The 18,650-nt window shown below is 41.5% G+C and overlaps 1 protein-coding gene across 6 annotated transcripts in view; it reads right to left on the bottom strand.

Annotated features, from left to right (window-relative positions):
• The window catches only part of MCC (MCC regulator of WNT signaling pathway), a 183,138-nt gene that overhangs the window by 4,204 nt on the left and 160,284 nt on the right, over window positions 1-18,650 (bottom strand). For all 6 annotated transcript variants that reach the window (XM_064735489.1, XM_064735487.1, XM_064735490.1 and 3 more), the window contains 4 exons: window positions 17,685-17,919; window positions 11,634-11,840; window positions 10,578-10,675; window positions 399-521 (listed from right to left, as the gene is read on the bottom strand). In XM_064735489.1, the coding sequence (XP_064591559.1) occupies window positions 399-521; window positions 10,578-10,675; window positions 11,634-11,840; window positions 17,685-17,919 (663 nt within the window). The remainder of the gene's footprint in view (window positions 1-398; window positions 522-10,577; window positions 10,676-11,633; window positions 11,841-17,684; window positions 17,920-18,650) is intronic.

Raw genomic sequence — 18,650 nt, 5'->3', positions numbered from 1 at the left:
TACAAGAAAAGTGCCCTGAGTGAGCAATGGAACTCAGGTGTGATTATCCAAGACATTTTATTAGTGAAGAGGTTGGAGCCAAAGAAAAAGGAGGAGTTAAAAACAAAGTAACAAATTCATAAATATTTTTGCTAGCTTTTTAAATTGTGCAATCGCTACTAGTAACTCAACTGAGATTAACCTATTTCCCTGCTTTCTCTTCTTAACTATGTAGTTGTCAGTGGCCTGCATGGGAGGTTTGTACCTCCCCCTTCTCTAACAATACGTCTGGAGCGTTGACATGTGGATGAACGTGAGGGTCCTGAAACTTCTCATTAAGGTAAGTGGAATATTAGTGCTTTACAAGAACACAGCAAAAATAAACCAATAATGCATCCATCTGCTGGTAGATCCTTTACCTGTTTGCCCTTTTAAGGTCATTAACAAATTCTGCAGACTGCTGATGTCTGATTTCACTGCTCTTTGTGAGTCTCTCCAAAGCACTCACTAACTCCTGCACTCTTGCTTTCAGTTTCTTCTCCCTGGATCAGGAAAAAAGGAGGTAGAAAAATATTTTCAAAACAGAAATAGTACTTCAGCTTGGAAGTGTATCAACAATTGTCCTGTGCTGGGTTGACATGCTGCAAATATTTTCCTTACTATTACTAGGATAATAAAAGAGGTAGTTCTTACAATAAACTTTTCCAAAGACTGGTATTTATAACACTCACCATGTTAGAATTCATGATCAGAGAAATAGCAGACAAAAGAGTAAACTAACTTCTCTGGTAGATCATAATGCTGTATGCATTGAATCACACTAATAAGTAAGATACATAAGTAGCTAATATCCACACTTACTTACCAACTCTGAACCAAAAGCTAATTACATGAAGTGTGACAAAATGGAAATAAGGTATCTTATAACATTTTCACATTACAAGTATCTCTATGAGGGAAAGAAAAAGTGAACAAGATAGAAGTTCTGGGCAGGAGCAAGCATTACAGCTACGGGACTAAGGTGGGTTGAAAACACATTTCCCAGGTAAGCACGTGGCATGAGGCAGGTGCTTCTTCCTGGGGAGCTCCCTGCTCCAGAGCTGATGGCTGATGCCTGCTCAGCCCACACCTACACACACACGGGACTCTTCCAGGAGCTTTTATCTGTGACCCAAACTCTGCACAGATAGCCCAGAGAAAAAAAAATGTAAGATTTAGAAGGGGGTAAAAAAAAGAAGAAAACAAAAAAGTGTTTTGAGAATGACATGGAGCTGGGCTCAACTGGGACACAGATTTTGCAGCATCAAATCTGACATGTGGGAAGTTTGTGTGTTTACAAGGAGTCTGTGCTTTGCTGCCTAGAACCACTCTACAGTGATCCACCTCTCCCTTCTCCTTCGTTGCAGTGCTGCTACGTGGGTACACTTGTTTTCACCTCAATAACAAGACAACTGCCAGTTCCCATATAAGCCCAATGGGAAAGAATACCCTGAAGTTTGTGCAAGCTTCCCCAGCTCTGCAGAGACCACAGGGATCCTCCTGGAATCCCAGCTCAAGCAGCGTGCAGTTCCCAGGAAGGCCTGGATATGGCAGCCTTTTATCACTGGAGAGAGGGATAGCACCCAGCTCCAGCAGCAACAGAAGGGCTTTCACAAAGTCAGCTGGGGAATATTCCAAGTTAGCAGTCTATTCCAACAGACTCCAGAGCTGGGTTACCAGCCAAATGAAAAAGGACATAAGAGGGCCCTTGTTGATGAATAATCATCAGTATTCTTTGTACGTCCCTTCATTGAAGGAACACACCCTCTGCTTTCAAGTAACACAATATTTCTCCCTTGCAGTTAGAAGTTCACTGCCATCCATCTCAAAGGTAAATTTTAATTTTTATATTCTATCTCAGTAGTCAGAAAGGCTTAGCACAGTCTACAGCCAAAATCTGTTTTCTCCAAAGAAAACAGGAAGAAAAACAGCCAGAGCACAAACAAGAAAAGATCAGATGTGGCAGAGGCCAGACCTAATGCATTTGTGGCATCATACTACTGATGTGACAGAACAGAGGAAGGCAAATTTGGTGCTTCTCTGCTCCAACAGCTGCTACATCCAGAGGCTCTGGGGAAGGCTCAGTAGCACCAATTCCAGCATGACGAGCTAGTGTGAACAGCAAGTCCAGTGGAATAAACATGCACAGGTTTTAGATGGGCAGAGAAATCTCAAAATCGTGTGAGCTTGATTTAACATCATGTCCAGGAAAAGGTGCTGCTGTGGAAACGCTGCACACAGTCCCATGTGAAAGAGCCTGGTAGAGCCACAGTTCACTGATGCTAAACTCCTTCACACACACCTGCTGTAACAAGAGCTGCATGGAAAAGAAACACAGTAGAAAGACTTTGAGGAACTTTTCATGCATGGTGAAGTTTGGTTGCTATGGTGACTGTTACCTGATAAAACAATGATATCACCTTTTGTCTGTTTTTCACTCACACCTTTCAACCAGCCCTGTTCAGCCCGAACTCAGCTACACATCAAGATGTATTTCTTTACATTTGGTCTTAAACATCCTTGTCTTGATGCTTGTCAAAGACACAGAGCCAGCAGAGTGGTAAACACTCTGTTCAAGCTACTTAAACAACTTTCAGGTGCCAGTTCTGAACCTTCTGAACCAGGAAACAGTGGGTAATACTTCAAATCTATAGACGACTCAAATTTACACTGGCACCAGTAAAATACATGTATTTCTTTTGGCTTTTCAGAATGTCTTGAAGTCAGTGAAACAGCACTAGATAATGCCTTCTCAACCTTTATCTCATGGAAAGCAACGGGTGGTTTCATTGCACGTGCTGAAATATTTCAAAAATCTGAAAAAAACAACACATAGGGATCTACTTTTACATCCTTTTACAATTTAAAAATTGCCCATCTAAAAATCTTTACTTCAAGAGACATTTCATAGAACAAGTCACATCTGAGGAGCCACACACAGCAGCAACAGTAAATGCAGAGCAAATACCTTGGGTTTCTCTGGGAAATGAAGATGCACAGGGTTAATTACTATTATACACTAAAACATGTAAGGTTTTCCCCAGGGTGCTGCATCTTCTGTTTGAGCAGCAGCTGAGAGACCTCAGAGCTGTAGGTCACAGGCTGGTAAGAACCCTGTCCTCACAGTGGTTACTCCCCCTGCTTCCCTCAGTTTCTATCAGTGATCACCTCAGTTTGGCCAGAAAGAATTGTCTGCACTTGTTTCTCCTCAAAACTGACTGTGTAGTTAGGCAGTGAACAGCAGCTATACTGAATCCTGAGGTGCTGTCCTAAGGGGATTTCCAGCACCACAGCACTTCCCTGACTGCAAGCTGTGAAAAATCTACTACAGGGCTGAATATGACAGAATATTTTCAATATTGCATATGAACCACGTCTCTACCATGAGAACATGTCGAAGTTTCCAGGGATGGAACTGCACTTGATGTGACAGACATATGGAACATCCTACTGATGTAGGCACAGCCTGCTGCTGCCAGACAGTCTTCCAGACTCCAAGATCCAAACTCCCATGGAAGGAGACACACCAAACTCACACTGCTATTGTGCCCCAGGGGGACTTCTGTGTATCCCAAGAAAGCACTTATCTGTGTATTTTGATGGGACGAGGGAAGAGGAAGTGAGTCTTTTTCAGAGAACACAAATTCTGTGAGCCCCTGACTCCCACTCTATTGGACTGCTCCTTATCCCAACAACTCCTCCTCCAACTGGCTACTGCAAGCTGGGGCTGCAGAGAACACAGCCAGACACTTCATGAACGCAGAGAAAATGAGCAAGTATTCCCAGAAGAGGGAATGAGCCTGTGATCTGAGGGCATGGCTCACTTCCAGCACAAGGGCTCCCTGCGGCTGAGAAGTCAGATGGGGAAATCCCTGACTGCTCCCTTTCCAGGGAAAGGCTCAGAATGAGTGCATTCAAGGCCTACAGCCTACAACATCAGCTAAAACCACTATTTTCAGTGAAATGCCTAATATGCTGGTAATAAAGGCTTTTATTTGGTATTTTCACAATCAAAACACTCAGTGGGCAGTTGCACAGTGGTTTTCAAGGGTTTTTTGTTTCGGGATGGCTGAATAGGAAGGGGCTAACTGGTGTTCTCTGGTTTCAATGCTGCCACTTTGGAGAGCAGGGAATTCTGCCAGGGCCATAAAGAAAACTGTTTCTGTCAATTTGGCCTCCACACACTGACACCATGTTTCATGACCTTGCTTACACTGTAATGTAAGCAAGGTCATGAGCGCCTTATATTTTCACTCCTGTCTGGACCTTTCTAGACATGTTCAGGTTTCATGTGCTAGAAGTCTTCCCAGATTTTCCTGCTCTTGCTGATTTCATTGAAAATTCCCCAGTGCTGCAAACAGGAAGCTGCTCTTCTCTGGCACGCAGAAAGTTGATTTTTCTGCCCCTGGCTTGGAGTGCACCCAGCTAGCTCCCCTTCTAGTGAAAGCTACCAGCCCTCTGCCCTGGGGTCAAGAGGACCACAGCTCTTGCCAAATCAGAAGCAAAAGAGGAACAATGAGCTCTCTTCAAATGAAGAGGTGAGAAACTTTCCCACAGCCAGGCAGAGAACTCTTGCCATTCCTAGGACACATCTTACCCATCAAAATAGATCTGCTGTGGGCAGATCCCTTCAAATCCTGGCTCCTCCTGAGGAGTGGGATGACCAGGTTCAGCCCAGCACCTGCTCCTGAGCTCTGCCGGCACAAAGCCCTGATGAAGCAGGACCAGCAGCAGCCAGCCCAGGGCACAGAGAATTCCTGGCAGAGCTATCCACGCTGGAAGAGCAGGCCCAGGGAACGGGGGTGGGGAAGGGGAGGGAGCAAAGGCACCTCCTGCAGGGTCCATAGCTAAGATATGATCCTCAAGGCCTCTACTTTGAAGGGAAGGTATTTCCCATTCCACACTCCACTCCACTCCTACTGCTTCCCTGATATCCTCCTGTTGTAATCGGCCCAGCACCATCCCCCACTCCCCTCTCTGACTTCTCCAGGTGAATACGGTGAATGATTGTTTTTCCTAGGCATTTGACTCCTCTCCTCTCAGGAGATAACAGCTGGACATCTAAAAGGAATGCAGATAAATTTTCCTCTTCATCAGCAGTCTAAACTAACATCTTACATCAGGCTGGCATGCAGAATCCCCAAGCTAATTCGAATGCACGCCTGTCTCACTGGTCTGGCTTGGCCTGCTAAGGGAAACAACAGAATATAATAAATGTTTTAAAGAGGCACCACTTCACAAACGCCAAGAGAGCCATCCCCTTCAAATGCCATGTCTTCCTGGTTCACCTGCTGAAGCACCACCCGTGCTTGCCAGCTACCTGTGCACAGGAGGCCTTTCCCTTTGCACAGGTGACAGAGGGTGCTTCAAAAACCACTTTGCTGGTGTAAAATACTCTACTGCTTTTTTTGCTGATTGCTGAGATGCTCAGAACAGATCTCAACACAGCCATGTGTTACACCACCTGCAGTGGGGAGACAGGCCAGGTGCGGTCCCGAAGCAACATACTGGCAGCAAAAAGGGAGAACAGCCCTGGAGGGAGGCAGCAGCATGCCTGCTACACTCACTGCTCAAGCCTCCCACCCAGCTTTGTCAGCCCAGCCTGGAAGCTCTCCAGACCTGGAGCTATTTGGAGCTCCCTGTGATGATTATATTGAAGTGCATAGCAGCTCAGCAGTTCAGATAACCACAGGGTGGTAAGAACTACTTACCATGTCAAAAATGGAGAAAAAGACAAATCATGGCTGTCTGTGAGGCATATGGTAAAAATAGTTACTCAAGGTGCTTCTAAGCAATCTGTCCCTGATATCACCATGAGTCACTTCTCCTCTTGTGAGAAGGTTTCTCTTAGCGGGACTCTCCAGAGGGATTTCCAGAGACAGGCCGTGCCTTCTGAAACCCCCTGGAAGCCAAGGGGAAACCACAGCAGGATACTGCACAGTCACAAAAAACAGACATCTCTGAAATTTGCAATGACTGCAAGCCATACTAGTGTCTGGCTTTCAAATGCCTCAGGGTTGCTTATCTCCTCATTTAATTGATGTGGTAATTGGAGAACAGAAATAAGCAAACACTGACAGAAAGCGGCCAAAGATGCATCAGTAGGTCCAGAACACAAACCTCTGTCTCTCTCCCCCTACTTTTACCCACTGCATGTTTGTCTAGCACCTTGGTCAAAGAAAAGTCTAAGAGTAATTTTAAATATGAATGGTTATGATATGTTCTAGGCATTTCTGTTTCCATTTCTGAGACAGCCTTACCGTGCTCAGCATAGGCCTTAATTTCAACGATGAAATTTAATGACTGCTGCTATCACGAAACTAAGCTCAGCCCTTGAAAATATGCAAGGTTAACATGCCATCACATGAAGTTCATGGAAATTTAAAATAAAGGAAGGTGGCTTGATTTCTCTCTCACTGACATCATGTCAGGAAGTAGTCACTGCCATGCCCTGGCCCAGTGCTCTATTGAAATGTTTGCTCTCTGAAAAGAAGTTTGGCATGAAACACAGCTGAGGCCTTCAGACAGGGATAAGGATGTAAGAGTGCAACAAACATTGTGCTGTCCCAACAGACACCAGGAAATTATGGCAACAGGATGAGTTTTTCATGTCTTTCTAGAAATACCTGCAGCTTCCACTCCAGAGAGGTGGGACCACAGCTCTGTGCAAAATGCACCTTTTGTTAATAGAAGAAGAGCTCTTTGCCAGTCTACTGATAACTACTCATTTCTCTCTCCACAGTGACTTCACAATTAGTAGCATCACTCACTATCTCTTCGTTAAGAAGTCATCAGGCATGGTAAATATAAAGATCCTTTGCAGTGTTGCCAGATGGAAACTCACTCTTTTGTGAAGGAGATACTGAAACGTGTCTAGACTGACACGATTCATGTAATCCTGCACAGCCATGAAGGATCATAATTTTGTGCCAAATGGTGATGCAGCTGAAGTCTGAACAGTCAGTCTAGTTAAAAGTGTTTTGCCTGCCATGGTCCTTGCCCAGGACTGCTAGATCCTTCCTGGCCAAGCATTTTAATGATTTATAAATTATTCTATAATGTATGAATGAAATACAACCGTACACAGACAGAAAAGCTATCAGCAGCTGAAAATACAAGCATAGACTACAGCAGGACCTCACAGGAGGAAGAAGTTTCAGTCTTGCCAGCTTGGCCACTTTTCACAGATGAAAGTAGAAGAAAATAGCTTCTTAGTAGAAGAAAATATCCATTCTATCATCATTATCATCAGCCTTCTAAAGCAGAATAGAATGCTTACTGCCTCCCTCTTGCTACCTCCACTGCATTTACCTGCATTAAAGCATAACCTGGTATGTGTCTACTGAGTTACATACAAGTCATGTACAGTGCTCCCTGTCCTGCCCCAGCAGAACAGACCAAGCCAGCAAGAAAGACAACTCATTTAAGATCTTCCCACAGAGACTGTGTCACTTGTCTGATTTTGGGATATTCAACCAGATCTTGTCTTATAAAACTGGCCTCTGGCACAACCATCAATGTGTCAGCACCAGGCCATGAGGCTGCTGAGAACACATTTCTACCCTCTCAAGAGTAAGGTATTTCCTGCCATAAAACTTGTTTACGAATGTGTCAAACTCAAGAAAGAAGACAAAGAAGACGCTTTGTGCCCATTAAAGCACATTCCATTAAGAAAAGAGAGAGGGAAAACCAAAACTTGAAGGCTCTGGCAGAGAGTCTTGATGTTTGGCTGGAATAGGATATGTCTGAATTAGTGAGCTTAGCCTGCAACACCAGAAATTGGTGTGACAAATGTAGCTTTAACAGCATAGGACGTAAAGATAACTTACATTTCTCCCAGTTAGCACAGTGACCATCTAAAAGACAAGTGAATTCTGTAAAAAGCCAGTAAACAGGGGTTTTAATGCTGAGCACGACTACGGGAAATCCTGAGTTGTTCTAGAACAAATGTGTCATTACACAATAGATGAAGAACTGCTTCTGCCTTGAATTTCTGCTGATGGGCACTACCAACAGAAGTTTCACAACACACTACTGGATTTCAGATTTACAAAAATATCCACATCTGCAGAGAGAAGCCAGCATGGCTCTGTGGATGAGATTGCTCTGCTGCATGGCCATTTGCAGACAATGAGCAAATAAATGCTTCCAAACTACACCAAAACCCAAACCATAACTACGTCCTGCTGTTTTATTTGTGTTTCACGCTGTTTCAATTAACTGAGAAGAACCTGACAATTTAATAGCAACAGAAGGACATAATGGGAAAGTAGCAGAGGGGGGAGCAACCAGAGCTTTAGTCTCTGTAATGATGGGATAAGGAGGGAACAGGAAGCAGGGCTGCTGATTGATATCACATGCTCTGATAAATAGACTCAAAACCCAATGGATTTCTGCCCCTATCCTTGCAATTGTTGTCCCCTCAACCAGTGTCTACTGCCTGGAGAAACAATAGGGAGAACCAATTGCTGGACATATGCACCAGTTGTAACCAGTCCTGAAACAGTCCTGAATGCTGGCATTTCAATACTGCCTCTGGATCACAGAGCCATGATACGCATCTGTTTCACATTTTCCCCCACCTCCACCCTTCAGCAAACACAGTTACTGGGACCAATATCTTAAATTTTGTATTCTGGTCCTACTTCCTTGGCAAGGAGGAGGATGCACCCACAGAGGAGGAAGGACTTTGATAAGTTTTAGAATTCTTTTGAGGATTTGTGATAGTCTAAATATCACTGTGATATTTGAGGACTCATTTGTCCAGAACAGCAGTTAGGGACTTCTGGTATTTTTTAGCATAGCTGTGGCTAAACAGGTTGCAGTAACCTTTCCCCATGTGCTAGACAGACCTTCAACTGACTTGCAGAGACAGGACTTCAGGCTAAGGAGGGCTAAGCATTCAGCCTGATCTCGCTGGCACACTGATTAGGGAGAAAAACACCCTGTCCACACAGCTTGCAGGAACTGTGCTTGAGCCCCACTTGCAGCAGCAATCACATTTAGTACAGCTGTATTTCCATTACACAGAGAGCCTTCACAATTTATGTACAGTTTAATCCGATTATTTTTCTTCTCCATTTCTGCCTGACAAACTGTACTTGTGAGGGTCTTGGCTGGAAATCCATGCTAATCAACTTAAGGCCTAGTAGATAAAGCAAAGTTGTTTTCTCTGTGTTGTCAGCAAACCACATTTCATGACTATACTCAAACCTCTGTTAACTAAGGTCATTGGCATCTTCTGAAAATCCAGGAGCAAATAACAAGAGCCGGAAGAGCAGCAGCTTGAGTGAAGGCAGAAAATGCTGGTGGAGCAGCTCACAGCAGTGAGCAATGTGGGGGATACAGGGGAGGCCAATGGCTCTCTGCAATGTTTATGTGAATTACTCTGCTGATGGGTTTTATCTACCCACACACAAATGACAGTTTTGATTATTTTACCCACAGAATTTTGTTCCCTGCATCATGCAAACTAAGTACTCAGCAACTGCCAGACTACTAAGCAAATGGTAGGAGATGTATTGATTCTGCAATGGTAATGATCTTACATTTTCACATAATGCCTTTCAGGCTTAAGTGTCCCTGGGCACAGCACACGTTGCCCCTATAAAAAAAAGCACCTCAGGAATGAAACACCACAGCTGTCTGAAAGGACACCATAAAAGAAGGTGCAAACACTGCTAAAGCAAGACACACTCTTCCCAGCCAAAATTCTGGTTCTTATATCCCAAAATCCCAGCAGCATTTTGGACAGGATCTAAATATAAGAACCAGATTAGGTACTAGATAGCCATTTCTTGGTAAAGGTGGAACAAGTATTGAAACTATTATCGAAACTATGAATTTCTTTGTCTAAACTCAATTAAGTTTACCACATAGCTGGTGAAGGAAAAACTGCTGCACAAACAAATATCTAGCTAATGTATAACCACACTGAAAGCTTAGGCTTAAAACCTGGCTGTTGGTAAAAGCTGTTTGTCAAGACATCAATTTTCTCTCCCATTGGAAAGCTAATGCCTCACACAATATCATTTGTAATTGAACAGTGGCTCCACTTACATACTCAGGAGGCAAATGCAACATCTGAGTCATCAAAATGCCTAGGATTTGAAAATGCAGTAGGAACTGCAGTGGGAGTTACTCCTGTAACTCCTACCCAAATTCTAACCTGCAGCCAACTGTCTTAACCAAAGATCACACTTCATATCCTGTCTTTACTAAGCATTTTCTTAACATACAAAGAAATGTGCATGTCACTGTTTTATGTCTCATAGTCTTGCCTGAGAGTGGTCATTACTGCCATTTTGAGGGTTTCTGTTATTTCTAAAATTCAACTGAATTCTGAAGAACCTCAAGGAGAATGGAGTTGAGCACCAGGTGAAAGGAGCTAAAGCAGGAGAGAGGGGAAAATCAGAAGGACTTTGATAGATCTCCTTCTCACAGGACAGATCTGTGATCACTCTTCAAACCACTTGAGAGTTAGAGTGAAGGCTCAGAAATAAACCTTTCCCTGGACCTACAGGACAAGTCCTGACCCTGGTCAGGGAAGCTGTGCTTACCTCCTGAGTGCATTTGTCAGCTCAGCAGTCAGTTCACTCTCATTGTATGGTCTCAGCTCAGCAAGGGTTAGTGGTGTTGCGGTGCCATCACTACATTCCTGACAAAGGAGGAAAAGCACCTGATTAGAAATTACTGACCATCTTAATGGGAAAATTCTGAAAGCCTCTTAGTTCACAGCTGCTTTTAAAAAGGAGGTGAAATAGACAACACAATGCTACAGCAACAGGGCAGGGTATCATCATACCAAGAAATGGACTAAACAGATTAATACTTCACAATGCCTCTAAATGTTTTTTAAAACACCACAGCTCACCGACTTGCAGAATTCTGCCACTGTGTGCAAAACTGCCACCGCCTTCCTTATATTTCTTTTGACACCAGACATGAAACAAAGAGGCATTGGGATCAAGAAATTCAGATGACATATTGCCAGGAATAAGGAAGTAAGACGTTATATCTTGGTTTTTGTTTTTAAACACATTATTGACATTTTCTGGGACCACAGCACTAAAAATAAGACAAAGTTTTCCAAGGTATTTATTTCTTAATGCAAATTATTACGGCAAATGCAGAAATCTGTTTATTCTGCATTATTCTGCATTAAGGGGAGAAGAGTCTTCATTCTCAAATTATTACAATCTGGTTTGGAGAAAGAGATTTTCAATACAATGGTCTAAATGCTGCATAGAAATAAGTGCTAATGTTTTCATATTTTGTGTTTATGGGAGAATGGCATTTTGCTTAGACTCCCTTCCAGTGTTTCCAGTGAGTGGCAACAGGCAAAACACATGCTCAACTGCAACAACTTCTATGTCTGGCAGGACTGGCCTTGTGGGAGTCCTCAAAACACCCTTATTTTAGCCCATGCCTAACACCAATTCTTCAAAGTCCTCAAGTCACAGCACGGAAGAAACCACCTCACAACTGGGGAAGAGAGGAAAGATCTGCATCTAGACAAAATAAGAGCATGATTAACATGCTAAAGACTGCAATAGGGACGGGAAAGGTTTAATTAATCATGTTTACAACTTTGGAAATGTAGCTTGACTCCTGACCTTGCCCAATTTGTCTCTGCTTCCGCTGCTGGTTGAGCTGAGAGATCTCATTCTCTGCTCTTTTTGTTCCTCCACTTCAGACTTCAAGTGCTCAATATGGACAAGGTAGGCCTGCTCCTGAGCCTCTCGAGTGCTCAGCTTCAATTCCAAAGCCTTCTTCTCCTTCTCCAGCAGGTAAAGCTGTGCCTTGAGCTCTGCCATCTCTTCCTGTTGAAGAAACATTGTATTATTGCATGCTGCTTCATGGGACTAGGTACCTAAAGAAAGATGAGGTTAAACAAGATTTTCATCCACTCTTATAACCTAAGTACTCTTTTCATTGAGAAAACTATCAACATCCAGATGACTTTTTATAATCACACTGCATATTTGTCAAAGACTTGTGTATCTTCAGTCTGAGTATGATAACCCCTGACATCCCTTTATCATCTTCAGGAATAAGCCCAGAAGCAAAATTAGAATTGGACTATCAGAGATCTGAGAGAATTGACACAGCTGCTGAAATTTCTCTGGTTCTACTTTGTCCTCCAGAGACCATTGTCTTAAAAGCAGAAGTGTATGACTTTCAAACATCTCCCTAAAAGCAAGATTTCTGTTTCTTATTAATATCCAAGAACTAATCTCATTACAGGGGAAGGGGTTTGAGAGACCAGGACCTATTCCTGCCTTGTAATACCATGTGGTAAAATGAGTTATGTCAAAAAGAGCAACTGAGTATGGCACCATCAGATGTCCATTTATAATTTCCCTCCCCTAGGTGACCAGAATCCCAAGTATACGCAACTTGAGTTTGACAGAAAAATGCACTCATTTATTTTCTTCCCTAAATATAATCCACAGAGGATGGACAGTGGTACTTGATAGAAAGAAGCTCAATTCTGAGAGCTCCTTCTTGCTTGTGACAAGGGCTGTCACCTATTGTAACACCATGTCTGCTGCCTGGGGACAGACCTCTGTTTTAACATCTGTCTGACAGTGGCTGGGCAGAAGTTTAAGAGCAGGGCGTGCGTGCAATGACCCTTCTTTAAGACTCCAAAAACTCCTGTGAAAAGCAAATGATGGGTTATTCCTGAACCAGAAGGCTCTCTGTGATGAACACTTCAGAAATGTTTCTTGTACAAAATGCCTAGTTATTTTCTATACCCAGAAAAACCCAATATCCACAAAACCTTCAAAGAGATAGTACTAATACATAATTTACATTATGTGCTTAAAACCACCACTAAACAAGCAAAAGACTGCCAAAACAAACAAACAAACAAACAAACAAAAATCCACCAAAAACCAAAACCCAACCCAGAGTCATGTTTTCACTGTTTAGCTTGCCTTGCCCTAGGTCACTTGATGGGTGAATACTACATTCATGCAGACATTTTCTGCATTACATTTCTCTTGTTCACTGTGTAAACACCTCTGAAAGACAGAAGTTTCTTGTTGTGTGACCAGCCTAGGAACAAGTCACTATCTGTTTAAAACAACAACAACCAAACAAACAAAACCAACACAAAAAACCCCTAATTACAAAAATAACAGAGGTATCTTGCTTTATTGTTCAAAAATAATGCTGTTCATATTTTAGCCATTATTAACAAAGATTATACAAAACCAAATCTTTACACTTACTTAGACAAACTTTTTATGTTAAAGGGAATCTAAATGCCTACAAAAATTTGCCATCTGGATTAAGACTAAGCACTGTACACAGGTGTATCACAGTTACAAGCATCACTGGCTTATTCAGAACCATGCAAAACCAAAACCCCTATCTTAAAAACCCTGAGGGGCTCGGAAAGGTTTGTATGAGCTTTAAAGTCACTGATTTATTCATCTGCTTGTTTGTGAACTGAAGGTTAGAAGCACAACCAGTTTCATTCAATGCGGTTTACACAAATTTAGTTGTTAGGCAAACTTACCATTAATTGCCTCTGTCAACAGTAAAAAATGTAAATAATACTGATAAATAATTATGGGGAAATTTTGTTATAGGAGTTGAACTGGATGGTCTGATATACTCAAGTGTATCCATTTAACTTCTTAAGCTTCTGCTTCTAAAACCATTAATCTACTTAGCCTTCTTAGTGAAGGCTGAGAAGTAATTTGAACAGAGTATTTTGACACTTGTATAAATAAAAGATACTTTCAGCTGTCTGTATGGGATGGTCATGACAAGATCTTTCCTGGCTAGAGGATGAAGCCAGGCAAATTCAGCCCAGAAATAAGGGACATTTATTTCCTAAAAAGAAAGGTAAATTAATCCACTACAACAACCAGTGTGTGGAACAGGCTTTTCTTATCATGCGAAGACTTCACTTATTTTATTTTCATAAATATTCATTATTTCTTTATTTTATCCAAGCTCAAAATAAATGTGAGGATCAATGTTTAACTCCTTTGTTAATGAAGACAGTAAGCTTAGATCATCACATATGAATTCAGCAGTTTGCATCCTGTCCCAGAAGACATATCACACACTTCCCATATGTTACTTTTCTCATGTCAAAACAATGTGACTTGGAAGTAAAGAAGCAAAAAAAAAAGCAGGGGAAAAGTTAAAGAGCTTGTGACAGCCAGTGTCTTACAGAGGCTCACAGAGAACGAACAAGAGGGAATGGAAAGGTTGCAGATGGTTATAAATATGAACTGCAGTTGAGGATTGTGGTATGGACCCATGCAATGCATGAGGCAGAGTGGCAGGAGCCATTTGGGGAAAATTCAGGTAGTTCAAGTTTACTTAGAGAGTCAATAGGCAGCAATTTTTTCCATGAAAATATTTTCTAAAGACTGCATTTAAATTTAATTGAAAAGACAGTGCCACTTTCGTATATTTACTACTTCCCTTTTCTTCCAGCTACAGATTGCTGTGAAGCAGTTTTGCAGGTTAACACACCTGCATCTTCAGAGTGTGAGCACAAGTGGCATTCACTAAATGAAACCCCGACAGAGGAGGTAGCAAGTGTCCCTGTTCTAGGGGATTGCAGAAGACTTAAGACAATCCATGCAAATTCACAAGCTTCAGCTATCAAATTCAGCAGTTATTGTGGGACAAATTAATTTAATATTGAGGGATATTTTGTACTCAGTCATACATAATCCTGGTTTTGGACAAAAACTTGAATGAAAATTAAAATCTTCTGATTCAAAATAATCAGAAACACCACAGAATTTTCAAAATCAAAATTTGTATTCGATTTGCTCATGCAGGACTCTAATGTGGTAAGAAGTTTTTAAAGTCACAAAAAGTCAAGGAGAACCACAGTAAACAAGGTGGGATGTACCAACCTTCAGAATTAAAACAAACATCACAGTAGATAAGTGTCATGCTCTAGCTATCTGTATTTCACTATACAAATCTGTAAGAGCATGAATGGCTGTAACAAAGGTGGACAATAGAATACTTAACATTTTCCACCAAAGACTGTAGTCTCAATGCGCATCATGAGCAACATCACCAACAGCTGTACACAAAAGAGGAAAAACTATCAGTGTAGAAAGCTGAGACTTCTTATCTAGATTAAGGCCTTTGAAATGCAGAAAGGCTGTAAACCAAGAATTATTTACACCCATCAGAAGTAATCTCCTTGCTAACTGGGGCATGACAACAACTGACCTCAAAGCAAGACTACTCAATGATGACAAACCGCTGACGAGAACGTATCTGAAACATGGTTAATTATTGCTTGGAGCAAAGAATTGAATTTTATAGGAGACCACTGGCAGACCACTATGTCTTACGCTCTGGATTAGTAAAAAAATAATAATAAACAGGGCAGCAGAGAAACAACCCTCAAAATGCCTTTCTAATTAATAATGAAGAACTACTGTAGTAAAGGTACTTCAAACTGATGAGGTGATCAGCTTTTACTAGAAATCAGAAATGGAAGGTGCCAAAAGATGTGCCAGAGATTCCAACACAGAACCAAGTTTTGGGAATACAGTAGGAGATTATAAGACACAGCAACGCTGGGAAATCATCGATAGTTTGTTCCAGCTGTATCACCCTTGCTAAGAATGTAGAAGGGAGAAAACAAATTAAAAATGCAAAACAATGAAGTCTTCTGCAGTCCATCTGCTTAAAGTTAAATAAAATACTGTAAGGAAACCTAAATTCTCTGTTTCAGAAGGAGGCAGATGTATATGATGTTCTGTGTAAGATACATGTTTCAAATAATTGATACAAAAAATATACTCAGAAGGCCAAAATGAGTCCTGACCTTAGGTTCAACGCTCTTTTACCCTGACAAAGAGAAGAGGAGGTGTAATGCAGACCCCAGCAACAACCACGGAAGCTGATAGGTAACACATTGACAAATCACAAGTTTTCACAACTGAGTTTTCACAATGTCTCTTTCAGAAACATACAGTTTTCCTGCAGTTCTGAATTTCAGCGAAGTACAAGAAATTACAATGAATAACAGTACTGTCAGTTTGTACTCTGTACTGCAAAGGGCTGAAGGTAAGTTCACACACATATGCAAAATGGGTGTCTATTCTGCATGCATTCCACACAACCCAATCAAGAAGAAAATGTTCTTCCAGGGGCAATTCCTGCAGTGAAAACCCAATATGCCAGGTCCAGCCAAATGGATACTGTGTGTCACAAACAAGTCAGATGACTGTTTTGTGAACAAAAGAATTACCAGCACACAGAAGTGCACCAGAAATTATGATATGCAACTGCTGGTGTTCCTGACAGTCAGGGAAGACAAGGCCCGTACCTCACAAGGGATACAGCTCCACAGTTTGCCCTTACCTTTAAATTAAAATAAAACTAGGGAAAAAAAGTAAGTTAAAATTGAAAAATAGAGGTAAGAATTGTACAAGATGTACAAGATACTTCAGGGAAGATCTAGATGCAAAAAAGGAAAAGAAGTGCGATATCTGAAATACACATCTGATTATCTACCAACATCTTACAGTACATCTTGCATGCTTTCGTTGTGGGGAATATTTTGCTGTTGGTCACAATGTACTCAAACAAGTAACATAATTTTACATCTCCCAACCTCTAGCAAGCAATCTTTTCTGAACTGTGAATAATGAAGGCATTATTGCAAAACTCTGTCTGTCGTCATGGAAAAGCAGTATCACTGAGAACATAATTATCATCACCAGGCTACCACTTAGCCAGAAGCAGCACATCTGAACAAAAATCTATAACTTTAGAAGCTCATGAAACTATTAGGATTTTCTGTCCCACTCAATACCATCACCTGACATGTCAGCAATTAGCTGGCTGAATTAGCACTTGCTAAAATACAGAAGTTAAACTGAATCAAAACCAGACAAATTCTGAATGCAGACATACACTTGTATTGCCCTTGGTATGTTCCTATGTTTTAGTTCACCTCTCAAAATCAATACAGAAGACAGACTTAAAATGCTGTAAGCTCTACACCTGGTCAGTAAAGATCAGCTTTTCTAGATCACATCTTAAGAGCTGGACATATAAACCAGGGTTTTCTCCAAAACTCTCTGTTAATGCAAGTCATTACACAGCCTACCCTTTGCTCAGTCTCTGGACTGAGCTATAGATTGCAACACAGTGCCTAAAGAGCTCAGGACTTGTGACCAACTGCGAGAGAGCATTAGGGATGACATCTGACAGATCATCCCTCCTCCCACACCAATATTAAAAGCAGTTGAATTTGTTCTGCTTCAGTTCACAAATATTTATGATGCACATTTGCTAGCTCGTAAGTAATGAACTATCTCTTGGGAAGTGCTGAATCATGGTTTTTCGTCATCCTTGAGCAATTCAGCTGCCCTATCACTCAGAAAGAGAGCATCTGGTTTGTCAAGAAGAGCATTCCAAGTTTAGAGACACAGATGAAGTCCTCCTATTTCAGAATGCACATAGCTCATCACTGTTAACACACTGCCTTCTGTCAGTGACTACTGGATTTTTGCTGTCCAGATTATGTGTTTCAAAAAAGATACCCTTTGTTACCCAGTGACCACTATCAAAGCCTCCCATGTGTGTGACTGAGCGTGTTTTGTGACACAGAGGCATTGCCAGCAGAGCAGCTCCCCTCTTGGTTATGAATAAAATACCTTCATTGCCATGAGTTCCTGCATCAAGACTGCATTTTCCAGGTCCAGTCTCTGGTTGTCTCCACGTGGCTTAACATCATAACTAAGGGGATCAATGTGGATGCTTTCCAGCTCCAGCATTGTCAGTTTCACTGCTGCCCTGTCATTTTTCAGCTGCTGGATATAATCCTTCAGCCGCTGCTCATCTTCCTTTGTAAACTCTGTGTCACAACTGCTTGCTGTTGAGCTGGTAGTACTGGAAAGAGAAAGAATGGCATTAGAAAAAAATACATTTGAAATAAAATCTTAATTTTTACATCAAACACACTCCCAATACTTCATCAACGCATCTGAGTCTTACCTAAAAGCTCACAGAAAGGACACAGATGTAGCATGGACACTGCAATGTGAGGTGACAAATTCAGAAAAAAATTAATTCCCTAAGCTGCACATGAAAATTGAGTCATGTGACAAGTTCTCTGCAAAGCCAGATATTTACTGATGTCTAAACAAATTATTTTATCTGGAATGGTGTCTTCAGAAAAAAAGTGGTGGATTTTTTTATTAAAAAAAAAAAAAAAAGCTCTTTAAGACTTCTTAGCAGTAACAGCACAGCAAGCTGCTCAGACACTGAGTCTTCATCATCTTTGAGAAGAAGCATCTGCTAAAAAAATAGAATGAACCCAGACTTCATCTATCTCTGCTGATGACCATACCAGTTATCACCTCAGATATTTTAATGGATACTTTCAGGAATCAACCTAATGAAAAATCCACTGCCAGGAGAACTTTAGCTCATGTGAAGGTGTACTCCTCAGCATTCCTTCAGGGCTAGAGTGATTTAAAACTAATCGGTGGAGTAACAGGAATTCTAATAAAAAGTTGTCATGAAAGACTTGGTGTATCTTCTGAGCAAATGGGGGCCCATTACTCTGCCCTGTAAGTGTTTACAGAGAGATTGCAGAAAGGGGTAATAATGTCATTAGA

Source organism: Zonotrichia leucophrys, chromosome Z (assembly GCF_028769735.1).
Source record: "Zonotrichia leucophrys gambelii isolate GWCS_2022_RI chromosome Z, RI_Zleu_2.0, whole genome shotgun sequence".
NCBI lineage: Eukaryota > Metazoa > Chordata > Aves > Passeriformes > Passerellidae > Zonotrichia > Zonotrichia leucophrys.
Note: the sequence above shows the minus strand (reverse complement) of the source record. Positions and strands in the feature narration are given on the sequence as shown.